The 14,689-nt window shown below is 48.7% G+C and overlaps 1 protein-coding gene across 1 annotated transcript in view; it reads right to left on the bottom strand.

The window, feature by feature from the left end:
- Positions 1–6,512: 6,512 nt before the first annotated feature.
- LOC128269389 (RNA-binding protein 24-B-like) overlaps positions 6,513–14,689 on the bottom strand; it is a 35,163-nt gene continuing 26,986 nt past the window's right edge. Inside the window, exons 5-7 of the mRNA XM_053006840.1 lie at positions 10,993–11,152; positions 10,832–10,919; positions 6,513–10,748 (exon numbers count right to left, since the gene is read on the bottom strand). Coding sequence (XP_052862800.1) covers positions 10,576–10,748; positions 10,832–10,919; positions 10,993–11,152 — 421 coding nt within the window. The 3' untranslated portion in view covers positions 6,513–10,575. The remainder of the gene's footprint in view (positions 10,749–10,831; positions 10,920–10,992; positions 11,153–14,689) is intronic.

Here is a 14,689-nt window from a genome sequence, read left to right as displayed (position 1 = left end):
TTGACCTCAACAGTCGCTGTTCGCCGGGTGCGGAGACACGTTGATTACCAGTGTGTTCTGATTTTTCTTCACAATCCATTTGATCCAGTGTAGGGCCTTCGGCGGCATACTTGGAACCCAGATTGTTGTGATCTGAAATTGATGCTGGGTCGTCAGGACCTGTGATGGTCTTCCCTGCAAGAGAAGCTTCTTCTTGAATCAGATCTGCTTCCGATGACTCAGGCTGCTGCTGGTCATCCATTGGTTCACGTTTCAAAAGTGTTTCCAGCGATTCTTCCTCTGCCTCGAACAAATCGTCCTGATGATTATAATCGTATGTAATGCTTATCTGTTGTAAATTAGAAACCGTTTGACTCGATTGATACTCCTCTTCCGAGTCTTCTGCGGCAGCCTCTGTTTTAAGTAACGATCCAGCGCCACCGATTTGCTGCATGGCACCGTCAGAATGCTCTACAGTTGTTTCGGGACCGGTTAAATGGGTGGTGTCCACTTCTTCCTTAAGCCGTTCGATTTTTGCATTGTTTACAATCCATATCGAGCGCAACTTTTCTAGAAAGTCGGACCGCGATTTGCAGGCCGAACACAAATACGTTGGAAATTCTGGCAATAGTTTCATCTGTAAAAAGATGAGGAGCATGCCATTACGAAAGCATGGGAAAATGCAATTTTGGAAGGGCATATTACCTGAACATTTGTACAGGAAAACGTTTGTTGTAAAAGATATTCTCCACGTTCGTTGGAAGTGACCTTCTCCAAAGTGCCATCAGCGGACAGGCACTTTCGACATATAGCCGAGGTTCTAGAAAGAAATGCGCTATTAAATATATTCGCTCTTGTTTACCGTCGACTTACTCGGCTGCAAATGAAGCTTTAGACCGTTTCGAAGGTGCCATTTCAACTCCAACAGTTTATTACAGAAAAATAGAGGAATGTAAAATGATTTCTGATGATTTTCTGATAACTACACAAAGTTTTTGTCAATTGTCAACAGTCGGAGTTTGACAGCTTCAATTCGGTACAGGAGCAAAATGGCGGCAATTCGCGGATGCTGTTAATTTTGCTGTCAGTGCTGCTGTGAGTTGCTAAATGCTGTCAATTCGTTCATTCAAACGAAGTCGTTGTCAACGGATTGGTAAAATTTATTGGTTGCTAGCTGTTCCCGGCGTGTGTCGCCACCACAAATGCTCATTTAATCCTCGTTTCTCGATTTTCCGGGGTTTCAGAGAATCGGGCTTCCTGTTGACGTATCCGAGCGGCTTTCCTTTTCGCTTCCCGTTGGATACATGGTAAAACTCGCACCAGCTGAATTTGGCTCAAAATGCTTGTAAACTCTCCGGGTTTTGCTGAAATTTACCCAGATTTTATATGGGAGCCCATTCAAGTCACCGGTGCTACCTACTAGTCGCTTGTGTTCCCGTAGTGTTTTTGCGGCTTCAGAGTCGTCGTCTGGTCGGGACGGCGAAGTTTTGATGAATTTTTGGAGCGGATTTTTCCGAATAAAAAAATGACCACACGTTGACACCGAAACCGCCCAAGACACTGGAATGGCTAAGAAGTGCGAAAACCTTCGCGTCAGATCGAGAAGAAAACCGCGAGTAGCGTTTTCCCCAATGATTTCCCTGTAGCTTCCGACGGAAACTGATTTTCATTCGTGCTACGAGCCGTACCTTACTTTCGTCCCCCATTTCTTTCCAATTCCAGCGGAAAAAAGAAACTTCTAACGATTTGAACAACGATTCGAGTAAAATGATAAAAAATAGAAGTAAATATTTATTTAAGAATTAAGATTGCTTTTAATATTAGGTCAATGCCTCCACAGAATCTCCAACGCGTCTTGTTCCATTTTCTTCAGAAGCGTCTCTTTGAATTTCTCCAACCGCTTCGCCCGCTTGCTTCCGCCGTGGCCGTCGAGTTCCACCGCTCTCCGATTCGTCGGCTCGTCATGCTCCCGGGCCAGCCTTCGAATCAGACGCAGCTCGTCCTGTTTCGCGGTCACCAGGGCGCGCCCAGCGTGATGGTTCGCTGTACCGTACCGGAACACCTTCGAGTAGAGGCCCCAGCTTTGCAACCGCTCCCGGTACGCCGGGTGTGTCCATGGCTGGCTCCAGTCGGCCTGAGGCACTATCGGAAGTCGTATCGAAGCGTTGTTTTAGTTATCAGAATCAGAATGGCGAAGCCCGCCAGGCGTACCTCTCCGTGTAACGATCATTGTTTCAATTGGGCCTAACGCCAAAACGCACCACACGAGCACGATCCACGACAGTAACACTTTCACCATCCTTTCCCAACGTCTTGTCCGCTTGCAATGCTGATGCACGACTGATCCCGGCCGCCGCCGGCAACTCTTCTACACACACCAGGTAGCCAGCCAGGGGTCACGCCACTTTTATCACGGTCGGACTCGAATTACGGGCTTTCGGCCTGTCGTAAACGGTCCGCTTCGGTCTGCATGAACGGCCACAGATCACCGAAGATGTTCGCCAGCGCTTCCCTCTCCTCGTCCGTCACGTGGCCCTGGCGCAGCTGATCGATGATGTGCGGGATAAGTGCGGAAATTTCCGGATCCTTCACCGACACGGCCATCGCTGGCGCTGGTGCTGCAGGGGCTGTGCCTAAAATGGACCCAAACGGAGCATAAAAAGTGAAAGTGTTTTAGTGTCTTTTTCGTCCTTTTTATCCCGCTCACCAGCCTTACCTTCTTGTTGTCTGCCAAGCGGATCCGTATCCGTTGGGTCGTTTCCCTCGTTGTCTTCCTTGAGGACCACTATGTCCGTCGGTCCGTCGACCGCTTCGCTGGAGTCGTCCTTCGTTCCTAGTTCGTACTTCAAATCGCCACCGGCTGGAAGGAACTCTAACCACTCCTTCTCAGCGGCCCCGTCTTCCACTTCGTTGTCCAGATCGTAATCGTTCACGGACGCCCGATCGGCAGCAGCCGGGATCTCGGTCACATAGACCGACTCCTGTAGCACGCCACTTTCCGGGGCCTCCTGCTCCACGCTCACGCTCCATGGAATGTTCCGGGTGAAATCCGTCAGCGCATCCCGTATCCCGCCCTGTAGCGCATCCTCCGCCAACAGCCGGCCACCATCGATGGCGTTCTCGTCGCGCAGCCCGACCATCGTTCGTACTACGATCGGCAGAAGCAGTCGCAGGTCGTTGGCCAACCGCTCCTTGGCCGGGTCGCGCGGGTCCGGGTAGAGACCGAGCTCGAACACCTCGTCGAACCCAGCGACCCCGGTCAGCAAACGTTCCAGCTCACGGCGCAACTCTTCCTTCGTCAGCCGATCGATCAGGGCGGACAGCAGCGCGGTCGGTTCCTGGTAGGCCGGTCGCCTGTAGGACCGCACCACCTGCACCAGAAAGTACAGCTCGAGCAGCTTCTTGATGCCGGGCTCTGCCGGGGGCTGCCGACTGTTCGTTGCGCCGCTGGACTCTCCTTGCTCACGGTCCACGATCACGTAAGCAACGACAAGCTGAAGGCACGCGACGGCCGGCAATAAAATGGACACGATCTTCATCCTGGCACGGAGTCCACTTGCTACGATACGTCCAACCAAACTGACCATCGGTCGAACCGGACAGTGAACGTTTTATACTTCCCCAGGCCCAGGCAAGCAGGAGAGGAGATCGACGAGATCGAGGAGATCGAATCGATACCTGCAAGCAATCCTTCGTTGACCTTCGACGATCACTTCTGTTGTTACCTTCGTGGCGAACGGATCGTTTTTTTTATTCTTTCCCTTCCTCCGCTCCTTCGGTTTCCGACTCCGTGTGCGGAAAAAGGTGCCGCCTCCCTCCGCGTTTGTTGTCCGTGTCCGGTGCAAACGAAATCAAGCGGAGCGCGTGGTTTTCACCGGAGCCCCGGGTTATCTCACCGGACCGCAGCGACAATACACAGGAAAGTGAAGAAGTGAAGTGAAAATAGTGAAGAAAAAGGACATAATCAGGAGTTTTTGGACAGTCTAGTGCCGCCTCCACTTCCGTGTAGTGCGATCGGTGTATCTTTTCAGAGACCTTCTTCGCGACTGGGGATCGCGAAAACCTTTTTGGAGCCGACCCTAGTTTAACAAATTTTTCAGAGTGCGGGTATGTGGTGTGCGTGTGTGCGCGTGTGAATGCTTGGGGGTGCGTGTGTGGCCTTCTGTAGACTTTCTCGCGACTAGAAATCTCTAGGAACCTTTTCCTGTTGAATGTTCTTTTGTTTTTTCGCCACAAAAAGAACAAATCTTTTCGTGCATGGTGGAAAATACGGTCTCCTGCAGCATAGCTGCTTGCGAGTGCGAGTGTGTGTGTGTGTGTGTGCGTGTGTACAAGAGTGTGTGCATGTGTGTGCGCGTGTAGGTGTGCCTGTTTTGACTCCTTTCACTTTCTTCCGCGGTTTCCTCAGCCGCCAGTCATTACATCACCCCAGACAGTTTGCCCGTCCTTCCGACACAGACACCCTCCTTACGGTTTTTCCAGTTGCCCTAAAGGGAAAAAACAAAACACTCATTTCGCCTCGCCTTTAAATTCTTTCATTCATAAAAACACGGGCGCACAAAACCCTTCCCCCAGCGGTCCGAAGAAAGTGCCGGTTCACCGCAAACGGCTACCATGCCGGCGATACCCAGGTGCCCCTTTTCAGCCGTCTGCTACCGACGCTCCGTCGGAAATACCGGTGTACCCGCCGAAGGACCTTTCTTTGTAACCAGCCCGGTGCGGATGTTTTCGTCTTAATCACCCGTATACCCGCCTGAAATAAGTGCGAATGAATATCGGGCCTGTGCAGTGAATTGAAGGGCTAGTGCCAGTGAAAGTGCCAGTGTAATAAAGTGCCAGGGTACCGCAAACGGCCACCCTGCCGGTGGTACCCGTCGAGGGACCGACTTCAGCCAGCTCGCCACAGACGCCCCGTCAGGAAATACCAGGAAATACCTGCGTACCCGCCGAGCGACCGTTTTCGAGCCAGCCCGCTGCGGAGGCTTCGTCTCAACACCCGCATAAGGCGTCGTTTGCAACGGCTATCGAAACGTACAATAAAAGAAGCTAAGTACTCGTTTCCTCCTTTCCTCCTGCCCTTTACATAGTTTTCTTTGAAACTAGTAAACGAATACGGAAATCAGAATAGAACAGAATAGAAAAAAAAGGATATGTCCCACACTATAACGAAGAAAAATTCAAAACAAATTTGAAATAGAGACAAAGCCCCATTCAAATGGAGAGCACTATTTCCTTGCTTTTTACAAAACTGAACCCGATAAAAAACAGAACAAGAGGGTTCTGAGCTTTAGTTGGCAGGAGATAAACTGTAATTTGAAATGGAAATCAATAGCCCCACGCGAATATGGAGTGCGCCATTTCTCTAAATTTTTTATTAGCTGAGACAGGGTACAGCACTTTACCTTGAAATGGACAAAGCCCCACACGTGTGGAGAGCACCATTTCCCTTATACTCTCAAAACAGACAGCCTACTGGACAGACCGTTTGACGGACGGACTGACTGGCAGGAAAACACTAAACTGGACAAATAACAGACACTCAAACTAACAAACGAAAACACAAAAATTTTAAATTACATCTCACTTAACTAGAGTAACTTTTCCTATCCATTTCAACTCAGTTCTGGGGGTTCGATTGAGTTGAATAACTTTAAAGCAAATTAGACTCAACCCACTCGAACATAACCAGCAAAACTTAAATTGAACTTTCTGAAGCTTTTTAGAACTAGGTTAAGACTTTTACGTTTCGATCCTCCTTGCCGGTTATAATCTTTATGGGGAACTGGGAAAAATGCCCAGAAATCTACCGAAGAACGACCGAGCATCGGGATCGAACAAAATTTAGACAAGATAAAGAAAGTTCAAATTGAGTTGAAATAAAATGGCTAAATAAATTAACCAAAAAAAAAAAAAAAACATATTACATACATTACACACATTACATATTACAACATTGCGAATTAGGTTTTGATGAAGTAGAGTCAAAGTAAGTCAAATCAGATGCTTATCACAAAATCCTAAAATCGTAGCAGAATAGCCCCCCGAAAAAAAAAAAAAAAAAATTCTATTTTACCACAAAAATCTCTGATTCGACTTAAACTAGACACTACTGGAATCAATTCCAATAGTTTAGTCTATTTATTATCACTATATTATAAACCTATATAAACCTAAATTAAAACATATTATATGAGTTGGATTTGATGAAGTGGAGGCAGAGTAGGGCAAATCAGATATTTTTTTGTAGTAAAATATCCCTCTGTAGGGAATTCAAATTTTCACCACAAAATATCTGATTCGTATAAAACAAGACCCCACTGGAATCGATCTAAATAGCCTATAAAGATAGAAATAAGCTAGATATAGTAGTAGTTAGGCTAGTATATAAAAGAGATGAATGCCTAGGCCATTGCGGCTCAAAGTCTCTAAAATCAAATAAAACAAACAAAACAAACAAACCTTCGACGAAGTTTTTTGTGCCGGTTTTTTCCACGACCCTTTCGAGGCTTCCACAGGTAGCCACGGGCCAGGACACGGTTACCCAGACGGGTAACGTTTGTTTTCATCACGCTCCTTACGCACACACACAGATTGACGCTATAAAAGCGGACCCGAAATAAGAATACCGAACCCAAGGGGGGCAATGTTTTATGCAATAGTCTTATATTCTTTTTTTTTCTTTAAATATATATATTTATGTATGTATATAGAGCTTCTAATCTGTATAGTACTTTTTTTGCTTTGTTTCTTTGTTACCGCGCTGCTCTCTCTCTCGCTCTCTCGCTCTCTCGCTCTGTTTGCTGCTGATGTCTTGTTTTTGTATGATATATCTTTACGGGGGTCTCTCTCACTGTTTTAAGGGTGATGAGCCTGTTGTTGCTGTTGTTGGTGACTACACTTTCCTAACGATAAACGGTGCTGCTCCTGTGTCGCGGTGACCCCCCGTGTGTCACGCCTGTAGTACTTTAAATGTAATATATTTCCTTCCTTTCCGTTTTGGTTCCGATTGATTGATAGTAAGAGTTGTGGTTGATGGAGTTTATAATCGATATATTAAAATATGCTTATTTATTACGTGTGTTTGTGTGAGTGTGTTTGTATGTGTACGGACTCTCTGTCGGGAGAGCGGCTGACTCTGACCGCCGACAGCGCTGGTAATTGCTTGTGTGTTCCGAGATTTCCGGTTCCGAGACCGCTCGCCGAGCCCGAATCATCTCCGATTGTTAGTTACGGTTACGGTTACGGTGGTTACGGCTACGCACGAACCTTCCTTAGATCCTAGAGTAAATTTCCTATCCACACACACAGCTGCCGCCGCCCCAAAACCACCACATGATGGATGCCAATCTCCTGCGCCGCCGCTCGATCAATCAATAATATAGTGTATGAGATTCTTTTACAAAACTCCTAACTCCGTCACGTGTCCGTCCCGCCTCGCTGACCCCATCATCTTCACCACGTCATCATCATCATTGCATTGCGTTCACTGTATAAATAATTTAAACTTAACATCTACAAACGGTCACCCATTGCTGCTGCTGCTGCCATTCTCCCTTTTTGCGTCAACGAATTGTAAAACAAATCTTTCGTCCTTCCTGCGACACAACGAAACACTCTCTCCCTTTCTCTCTCGATCGATCTTCCGTGCCGAGAGTAAGTTGTGTCGCCGATATTGCAAGTTTGATCGCACCTCGACACAATGATCCTCGAAAAGCACACACGCGCACACACGCGCACAGACTCAGTCTTTGTAAGGATGTTCTTTGCCAGCATCATTCTTTTTGCTCAGACGAAGATCACCGTCATCGCGTTCGCGTGTCTTCGTGTCACCCACAAACCGATCGCGTCCGACCCGAAACAGTTCAACCTTCCGCTCCGCGCGTATTGCAATAAGGGGACGACGACGCTCTCGACGCTGAAGGGAAAGCAAAATCTCTTAGTCTTGGCAAAATATGTCGCTTGTTCTATCATATAATCTTTGTTAACAAGTTCAAGGGGTTCCTAGCGCTCTCGCTCTCTCTCTCTCTCGGTTGGGCTGAAATCTTTAACTTGGTTGCATCCTCCTTCCGGTTGGCTCTTTCCGCGTGTCCATCATCGTGTGTGTTTCCGGCATTCCCAGTCGGACCGTCGGATATTGTCAGCGATTTCTTCCCGATTCGTTCGATCAGCGGGACATGATGCCCCTTTCCTGTGTGCCCACCTTCCCTTCCACCCCGATTCCACTATTGCTCTTCCTGTCGTACGCGGCGTGTGGCCTCCGATTTGGCTTTGCTAAGGATGCTTCGTATAATTAATGTTATTAAGCATATCATATGTTTTTGTTTCTTTTATATATTTGCAGTGTGTGTGTTGTCCTCTGTACTGATTGGGTTTGTATTTGCATTTCGCTATCGTGTGTATTGTGTTGTGTTGTGTTGTGTTTCATTAATTCATTTTGTCTTTGTGAAAGGCACGATTTCTTTCCCTTTCCCGTTCGCGGCCGTGAATATACGATACGGAGCGAACGAACGAACGAACGGACCTTGCCCCGAAAGTTCCTCTCCCCGAGGCTGGCTGGCTGGCTGGTGCCCGAGTAGTAATGCCAGAGTGTCCTGTTCCTGTGTCCCGCCTTTTCCCTCCGGGCCCCTTCTTAGCGATCTTTTGTAGTATTTTGAAAAACAACGTTTTTTTTTTCATTTGCAGTACATTTGTGTGTATACTCGCGGTATAAGGTTAACTTTTTCTCGGCGGTTTTGAGGTTTATCATAACGTTAATTTGTCGTTCGTGTTGGGTTCGTGGTGTGTTCGTGGGACCTTGAGCTTATTATACTTTGCAAACTCACTGAGACTCACTGAGAGACTGCCGGAAACGAAACTACCGGAACTGAACTGAATCGAACGTGATCGCGCCACACACGAGCCGATGGCGCTGGCAGGCCACGGGAAACACTAAAGTTAACACAGCATCGAGGCAACAAAATAAATAAACCCTTTTTCTAATCGAGAGAGTACGCGAAAAACAAAAACACACACACATTTGACTAGAATTTCCTTCTGCCCTCGCTGACTGCTGCTGCTGACTGACGTGGGTTCACACAGAGAGAGAGCGCGCCCTCCAGGAGACCTAGGAGCCAGGCGCCGCTCGTCTTTTATGTTGCCAAAAACAAAGCAAACGAACGAAAAATTTAGTAATTTCATCTTCAACATCTTCGATTCGTGTCAAAATGGGGGGGCCGGTTTCGTCCTCTCTCTCTCGTCTGTGTATATATATGTTTTAGCGATCACCAAATAGGGGGTCTCTGTCTCTCTCTCTCTTTCTCTCTGTATGTGTTACGGTTCGGTGGGGGGGATATGCTGGGTGGGTCCACCCCTGCTGGTGGGCTCAGCGGTTGATTGAGCGGGTGACAAGAGTGACCGGCTACCTCTACCTCTACATTTGCCCCACGTTTGAAATTCAGAAGAAATCTACCTTCGCGCCTCTACTTTCGAAAAGCTTCATCTCGCCGTTACTCCACCGGCACCGGTATTGCAGGTTGCAGGACCGACGGTTCGGACCTCTCCTTTCATATTCGCATAACTATTTATATTGATACGGTTATCATCTTCGCCCCACGCGCGTTCTCTTTTTCGGGTTTTCAATATATGTATTTGCTTCTGCTTAAGAATTGAGCGTTTGTTAAGTTAATACACATTCTTTCCTTTCCTTTTCTTTCGCCCTCTGCCCTGTGCCACGGTTCCGCGCACACCTTATCACCTATACATATATTAGTAAATAATGTAATTTCGCCCTCCATCCGCAATGGTTATCAGCATCATCCTCTCGATCCTCGCTCACTCGCTCTCGGTGTGGCCTCACACCATCGTGTGTGTGTGTGTGGCGGCAGAGGCCCCCACAGCGCCTACGTTTGGTTTTATGATACGTTAAAACTAGGGTATAATAAATAGAATTTATTTGATGATTTGCTTTCTGATTTGCTGTACTTTGCTTGTTGTGTCTACGGCCCTTACCGAGGCCGCGGTGTGTGTGGGGTGTGTGCTTAACTATGTGCAAGTCCCGAATAAATGATATTGTGAGCGTGTCCTCACTCTCGCGCTCTATTGTTTGAGATATATTTGTGTGTTTCCAGGTGATTTGATTGGTCGTCTTTTGGTTTGTTTGTTTGTTTGTTTGCTTTGTGTCTGCCGGCGGCGGCGGCCTCGCCTGTGGCCGCGACGACGGTTGTTTAGAATTGAATTACTCTTACTATACCGTGTGTACTATATGCATTAGTGTAAGTACCGTACTACCGAGCAGAGCACTAAATAGGTAATATATGGTAGAGAGTAAAACTATCGTGGCTAACTAACTGAACTGAACAAAGACCCCTGACAGCGGACAGTTTGTTGCCACCTGACACTTTTTATTTCCTTTTCTCGATTTTCCCCTTTTTTCTCTTTTTGGCTGCCTAATATCTTTATGCGATCATCACGCTACACATTTCGCTTATTTGTTGTTGTCCCCATTTTTCCCCCGCGGGGTCGCACCTAGGGTCGCTTGACATCGGCGGCATCGAGACCAACGCCGGCGGCACCACCAGCACCGAGCAGCGACACCATTAGCGCCTGCGGTAGTAAATATTATTGTAGTCTAGCTTCCTGGAGCGATGCGCCGGTCGCGTTCTGGTAGGGCGACAGGCCGGGAAAGGCACCGGCCGCCGCGGCGGCTGCAGCGGCGGCGGCTCCTGCCTGCGGCAACGTGGCGTACGTGTACGGTCCGGCCATGTACTGGGCGGCGGCAGCAGCTGCACCGGCTGTGTTCCCGGAAAGTAAATTAACATCGTTAGTGAGTCAGCGCCGATGGCAACGGGTTGCATCTCGCCTCAAACCGGCTTACCTGATGCTCCAGACGCGTACGGATAAGCGTCGAACCCGGCACTGTACTGGCCCGGGTATGGCGCGGCTGCTGCGGCGGCTACAGCGTTCTGGAATGGTACAAGAGCAAGAGGGATGGTTACTGATCACCGCTCATCATGATCGCCGCGCCGTCTCGTGTACCTGATATTCGTAGAATTGACTAGTGGCCGCAGCAATCGCCGCTGCGTGGGACAACTGTGTCGCGGGTATCGGCACTAGCCCGGAGGCGGCTCCCGTGGCTCCCGTCGATCCTCCGGCCGTGCCCAGGTACGGTGCACCGTAAATGTACGACGGAGGCACTCTGTGTCCAGCCCCGAACGAGGGAGAGAGAGAAAGATAGGAAGAGAGAAACAAACGAATAGAATCAGCTTTATTAGGCGCTTCGCGTGTCTTCGAAGCCGTCTTCTAGGGGCAGGGGCACCCCGCACACGGCCAGTTCACTGCAACCAACAGCAAAAACAACAACAACAGCAACAGCAACAACAACATCAACAGTAAACAACAACAACAGTAAAACAAATATAGTTTTGCCAAACGTCAAACAACAGCAACAACATCAACGAAAACGCGTCTCGATTAGTTTTTCAAAACCGATCAAATCAAAACTGGAAAACGAAACAAAAAAAAAATTGAAAAAAAGAAACCCGAAAAGTGTCAAAAGTGTGTGTCAAACCGAAAAACGAGGAAAAACTAAAAGATAAAAAACGAAAACGGAAAAAACAAAAGTAGTAGAAGAAGAGGTAGAAGAAACGCACCAGACAAGTGAAACGCAAAAGGGGGAGGAAAAACACTCCACTCAACTCAACAAAACACTTCGCAAGGAGTAAAAGAGAGAGAGAGAGCCGAGCTGACCGCTGACAAACTGGCCACTAGTCAAACAAAGCCCCCACCTCCGTAGGGACCCCCGTCGGGGTTTCTAGAGACAAAGTCAAAGCAACACAGTCTAACACACAGCACTCTCTACGGAGCAGAGCACACACACACGACCCACGATCGTAGCATGATCGAGTGCGATCGAAAGAGAAAGCGTAGAAAAAGGGTTCACACCACGTTCTCCGTGGTGATTTTCCATATCTTTTAAAACGTACCTTCATCGCGCGATCGCGATCATCGCGATCAGCGCGCACTCGGAAGGAAGCACATCAACCCTGCATCAACGCTGCCGCGCAGTTGCCAGGCGATACCGAAATAGCGCCGCCTTCTTTTGCAGCCAACAAAAAAGAGATCGCGATCGCGAAAATCACCGTCAACAGACACACTTTTCAGTGAGGATCACGTCGGGGGGTCGATGGGGGTGCTCCAATTGTCACCGTTGACCGCCATTTTACAATCAGGCCTACCACCTACCTATAGGTGCGGTAGCTCTTTCTCTTTCTACCTCACGATCGTTCGCGATCGTTTATTTTTTGCCGCACTGGACACATCGTATATTTGAAAAACAAATTAACATACAGTCCCCGTCCGATCGGCCGCCATTTTACTGTTCGGCCGCTGCGCCACGACGACGGCGAGAGAGCAAATGTAACTAGACATTTGTTGCGCTACTCGTAATGAGGCTCAATTTGTCCGGTAATGTCCGGCTCTCGACAATGTCTGTCGACTTCCGAGATGGCCACAGGGCCGGAGGAGACCTCCTATCATTTGTCCTTTTCGAGGTGATTAAATCGTATCGTCGCAAGTCCTCCGCAGCCAAAAGGCCATTAATTACCGGGGGGCGAGTATTGCGGGCGATCGTGTATACCGACCGTGGAAAGGTTTTACACACGGTGAATCGCGTGTTACGGTCGAGCGAACAACAAGATCATCCTCCTTTTTTCCGTTCAGCTCGTGTGTGCGCGCCAGCTCGTGAGGTTGGTGCCAACTAGCGACACGATGGGACACTTCTAAAAATAAGAACCAGGAACCCGGCCGCCCTTCCTTCCCAGCCCACGTCGAAACGATCCTCGTGCGATCGGCCCCATTCGAATAGTTTCCTCCGTCGGTCCGTCCGTCGGTTGGCGGAGACCAAAATCCACAGACGACTTCACACACAGCACTCGCAGCACGGCGTGAGCCATACTTATTTGTGTATTTTTAGAAAACTCCGCACAAACTTCGCTCTCCGTGTCACAACGACGGCCACCGCCACACCGCCGCCGGCCGCATCCGTCCCGATCGTCAGAGTCGTTGTCAGAGATCGCATCTTTCATTTGTCGCCCCATCATCCCGCGCGGCATTCTACTTTTACCTTTCTCGGGCTCGGGGATCTGATCTTTTCGTGTTTTTTTCTGCGTCGCAGGGTTCTTCTAATGGATGAAGAGTTTCTTATGTCCCTCCTCAGGCCGAGTGCTTGACGATTGACATCTGAGTTTTCTATCCGTTCCGGTGCTTTCTGACGAATCGTCCCCACGCTCACCCCGTGTGTCGCTTTGTCGGGAAATTGTTGGATAGCTCTTTGCGTCAAACTCACGTAACCCGATCCTTACACTTTGTAGCGCCTCGGTACAGTCATGTCCGTGTCCGTGTCCATGTGTCCTTCCCGCGCTGCGCGCTACGTAATTACGTAAATCGAAATAAATGTAGCCATTACAGCGCCATTGATTCGATAAAAATCGTTTCGAGCGTGTCCGAGCCAGAGAGAGAGAGATGAGTGACTCGAATACACGAATGGCCGTCCCGCAACACGCATTGTGATGGATACTACAAACAACCATTAACTCTACCGTTTTACTCGTCCGTTTGGGGGGCCATTTCCCAAGCCCGCTAAAGTGTATTAATCCGTGGACACAAATGTTGGGGCCGAATGAGTGTCACCTTGACAAGGCGGCGCTGTCGCATCCCGTGCATTAGCCCTCCCCACGGACTTTATAATTCGCGGGTACTACGGAGTGGCCAGGTGTGCAATGTGGGGCTCTGTTGAATAGTAATGAAATGTGTCATCCAAAAGTCATCACTTCATTTCGAGAGCCCCCTGCGGCTTTCTCTAATGTAAAATTAATAAGATTTGAACGAAAGGCAAAAAATACACACGACAGCGAGAGCGACACGTGTTAGAAAAGTGAGTGAACTAATACACATAAAAAGCATGTTTGTGGCATCCCCACACACACAGCTTTGCGCTGCGCTGTGTGATCGCTTGTGATCGAAAGAGGATCACGCGCGATGCTCCTCCTGTGTTTGTACGAAAGAAACTAATCACTAGACACTAAGCCACTAAGCACGGCGTGGGAAAGGAGAGTAGAAACAAAGAAACAGAAACAATAAGAATGCACGACACAGCACAGAGAGACACAACACAGCACATCGAGTGTAGTTAGTATAAAGAAAGAGAGTACACAGAGAGTGAATCTGACTCCAAGTCCCGGGGCCAGCAGCAGCAGCGAAACAACATAAACTCCAGACAAACAAGCAGCTTAGGCCTCAATCAAGGTGTGGACACCAAGCCACTAGACAGACAGACAGAGTGAGAGAGAGAGCGCTAACACACACAAAAAAGGGGAGCAACGTTTGGGTGCAAAAATCCTCACTTCAAACGCAAGTGTGTGCCACGAAGGAGTGTTGTGTGAGCGACAGGAAAGAGCGAGAGAGAGAGAGACAGAGCGAGAGAGTCAAGTGCACACCGGGCCGGGGGGGGGGTCAACAAATCCGGGACATCCTTCCTCTTCCTGTCCCTCTAATAATGACGATGGACCGGGCGGCGCGTGGAGCCACCGTGGCCGTGGACTTTCACAGTTGCTTCTTGCAAACAACCACAGAAGAAGAGAAATCCGGACGTTCGGAAAAAAAACGCTAAACACGCACACGCAACACGCACACGCAACGCGCCACACGACAAACCAAAACGGACAAACTCAGGATG

The sequence above is a fragment of the Anopheles cruzii genome, chromosome 2 (genome assembly GCF_943734635.1).
Source record: "Anopheles cruzii chromosome 2, idAnoCruzAS_RS32_06, whole genome shotgun sequence".
Taxonomy (NCBI): domain Eukaryota; kingdom Metazoa; phylum Arthropoda; class Insecta; order Diptera; family Culicidae; genus Anopheles; species Anopheles cruzii.
Note: the sequence above shows the minus strand (reverse complement) of the source record. Positions and strands in the feature narration are given on the sequence as shown.